General features: G+C 54.2%; 1 protein-coding gene across 1 annotated transcript; it reads left to right on the top strand.

The window, feature by feature from the left end:
• Positions 1 to 74: 74 nt before the first annotated feature.
• Positions 75 to 3,378, top strand: MAF1 (MAF1 homolog (S. cerevisiae); the record flags this gene model as incomplete). The annotated part of the gene is made up of 4 exons (XM_010073716.1): positions 75 to 242; positions 2,231 to 2,352; positions 2,669 to 2,788; positions 3,279 to 3,378. Coding segments are annotated over 4 exons (510 nt in total), but the record flags the coding sequence as incomplete, so codon positions are not given.
• Between the last annotated feature and the right edge of the window lie 3 nt (positions 3,379 to 3,381).

Raw genomic sequence — 3,381 nt, 5'->3', positions numbered from 1 at the left:
CCACATGCCAGCTCACGTTCAGTATTGGCCAGGGCTGTGCCGTTGACACCGCTCACCCTTCCGTTCTGCCTTCCAGGCTCAGTAAAAGTCAGAGCGGCGACGAGGAGGGACCCCTGAGCGACAAGTGCAGCCGCAAGACCCTCTTCTACCTGATCGCGACTCTCAATGAGTCCTTCCGCCCCGACTACGACTTCAGCGCGGCCAAGAGCCATGAGTTCAGCCGGGAGCCCAGCCTCAACTGGGTACGTGAGCCGAGCACCCCGAGGCTGGGCAGCTCCTGCACCCCTGCCCGTGCTGCCAGCCTCCATCTGGGAAGAGAAGGCAGCAGGGATCTTTGGGGCGAGCCTCTGGTTTTCCGGGGAGCCCCATGTGCTGCTGCCGTCCCGGATGACCCTTCCCAGGCTGTGCCTTGCTCTGGAAGGGAGCAGGAGAAATGAAGGAAGCCCAGGAAGAGGTTCGTGGGGTGTCTTCTCCAGCAGCCGTGGGGTGTTTTCAGCCTGTCTCCTGGCTGTCAGGACCGGCACGCCTGCCCTGGTCAGGGAGGCAAGTGGTTGCGTTTGTCTTTATTCCTGGGGTCCCACTTTGAGACTGGGGAGGTCCCAGTTTCCCTCAAGGGAAATGGCAGAACCTGTCCACGTGCAATTGGGCTGTTTTCCCAGCTCTTGCTGTCTTTACGGTGCCTGCGGGTGTTCTGTAAGGGTGAAAAGAGCCAGATTTTGTAAAAATACCCTGTCCTTCCGCTTTTTGTACCGAGCAGTCGGACGCTTTAGAAAGGACAGAAGAGTTGTTGGGTGAGTTTACATGATTGATTGTGGTTTGCCTTAGAACCTGTCCACGTGCAATTGGGCTGTTTTCCCAGCTCTTGCTGTCTTTACGGTGCCTGCGGGTGTTCTGTAAGGGTGAAAAGAGCCAGATTTTGTAAAAATACCCTGTCCTTCCGCTTTTTGTACCGAGCAGTCGGACGCTTTAGAAAGGACAGAAGAGTTGTTGGGTGAGTTTACATGGTTGATTGTGGTTTGCCTCTATGAAAATAGTGAGAAATGAATCTGAGGTGACACAAATGTTCCCACCTTCCTCAAGATCGAGAAGTTGTGACAGCTGACACCAGCTGAGAATCTGCCGCTGAAGAACATCAGGCTGGGTGGTGTTTAACTACAGAAATGGAAATATTTCTGTATCAACAATGACTTGTTGTGACTTGCTGGGTTTGTTTCACTTAATTTTGAGTGAAATAATAAAGGATCACAGTGACAGAGACAGTATTGGGGTATTTAGTGGCCCGAAGGGCTGATTTGGAGCATTGGGATTTTGTTAGAACAGCTTTGGTTGTTCGTTCAGCTGGGTTCTTGTTCCCTTTGCTGTGATGCACTTTGCCATTTCCATATTTCTTTTCCGAAAAGTAACTGGTTTCAGGAATCAGTCTCTGGGGGTCAGAAATTACACACTTCTGGTACACGTTGATTTGGTTTTGTCAGCTTGAGGACGTATCCTGGGCCGTCCTTTCCCCCCCCTGCATATTCTCTGTGCCCTTAGTTCCTCATTTGAGGTTTTGCAGACTGCTGCTCGGTGGTACAACGTGCAAAGTCCTTGTAAGCGTTTAAATGAGACAGGAATCGAATTCCTGAGACACTGGGCTTTAACAGAGGAATTTCTCTGTCTGTGAGGTAGCTACCCCTCCATGAAGACACCCTGAGTTTCTCCTTGCTCTAGATTAAAACGATTTTAAGCAGTTATTTGTGGAATATGTCAACTTCCACTGGCATAGTGGAACATAACAATGTTTTCCATGACACAATCTGAAATTCCGTCAGCAAACATTGCTCTCATGGTGAAGGAGCAGTTGTAGTTTAGTTTTTTTTTCTTTTAATCCTTATAATAAGGGGTATTTCCGTACGTGGAATCATTTTTCTCAGTGATTACTCGGTGAGCCTTTGCAGAGGCTTTGAGGAAGCTCCTTGCAGGGAGAGCCTCGGGCTGCGGGCGCCCCAGAGACCCTCTGATGGGTTTTGCCTCTCCAGTGTCTCGCGTCCCTGCTGCCCATCTCCTCGCTTCCACCTCCGGGCCCTGAACGAGGCTCCGGTGCCCGGCCATCGGCTTCTTCCCCTCCACGGTCCTTGTCGGGCTGTGGCTTCTCCTCTCGGGGAGGATGAGCCACGTAGGAGGTCAGTGGTGGGGAGGGGGCCAGGCAGCAGCCCCCAGCTCCTCTCACAGCCCCACTCGCTCTCTGCAGGTGGTGAATGCCGTCAACTGCAGCCTCTTCTCTGCCGTTCGGGAAGATTTCAACGCCCTGAAGCCGCATCTGTGGGATGCTGTCGACGAGGAGATCTGTCTTTCGGAGTGTGACATCTACAGGTAATTATTATCAGTTATTTTTCAATAAATATAGAAACATTTTTCAATTTTGGTGTGCCCACCGCCATGTGTGTGAGGACAAACCGCTGGAGCAGAGCGGGGTGTCTCCTGCCCAGAGTTTGCTCCCTGCCCATGGTGGGGGAACCGCTGCTGCCGTCCCCTCCCTCGCAGAACTTCCACACATGCCCCGGGCAGCTGCGGGATGTCCACGATCTCCCCCTTTCCTTCCTCCACCGAACCTCTGGGTTGAGAACGGGATCGGCGCTGGGATGAGAGCCCGGTGCGGTGTTTCTCATGCCTCCGTTTGCTCTTACAGCTACAACCCTGACCTGGATTCGGATCCTTTTGGAGAGGACGGCAGCCTCTGGTCCTTCAACTATTTCTTCTACAACAAGAGGCTGAAGAGGATCGTCTTTTTTACCTGTCGTTCCATCAGGTCAGGACACACCCCATCTCTGAAGTCACCCTAAAAAAGAACTGCCTTGTCTGTTCACGAGCCGCAGGGGAGGAACCTTTGGTCCCCGCCAGCCCCCCAGCCCCGGAAGGAAGGGACCTTTGTCCCCACCTGGCCCTGGAGCCAGGCATGGTAGATAACGCTCGGGAACTTCCCCGGCCGGGGAGGATGGAGCCCGGTTCCCTCCGTCTTCCCAAAACATACATCTTCAAAGGACAAGCCGATGGGAACTGACGTCCTTGGGAAGAGGTGGCCCTGACCTGACACCTGGCTGTTGCTGGCGGGCATGGAGGGGCACACAGGAGGGCAGGAACACCTTGGGGGGCTCTGCCAGCCCCCACTTCCCATGGGATGGATTTTGCGGAGGAGATGCGCGGCAGGGACGTCAGCCCAGCGGAGAGCAGAGTGGGGTTCCCCCTGCGTCAGGGTGCCGGCCGGTTGCTGACATTGTGCCGCCGTTTTTTTCCCCCAGTGGGTACGCATACACGCGCTCGGAAGCTGGCAACGAGCTGGACATGGATCTCAGCGAAGAGGATGTGGAGGAGAACGGGGACACCGGTGACACCGAGAGCGGC

Source organism: Pterocles gutturalis, unplaced genomic scaffold (genome assembly GCF_000699245.1).
Source record: "Pterocles gutturalis isolate BGI_N339 unplaced genomic scaffold, ASM69924v1 scaffold35757, whole genome shotgun sequence".
Taxonomy (NCBI): Eukaryota; Metazoa; Chordata; class Aves; order Pterocliformes; family Pteroclidae; genus Pterocles; species Pterocles gutturalis.
The sequence above is the reverse complement of the archived record's forward strand: the minus strand, read 5'-3'. Positions and strand labels throughout refer to the sequence as shown.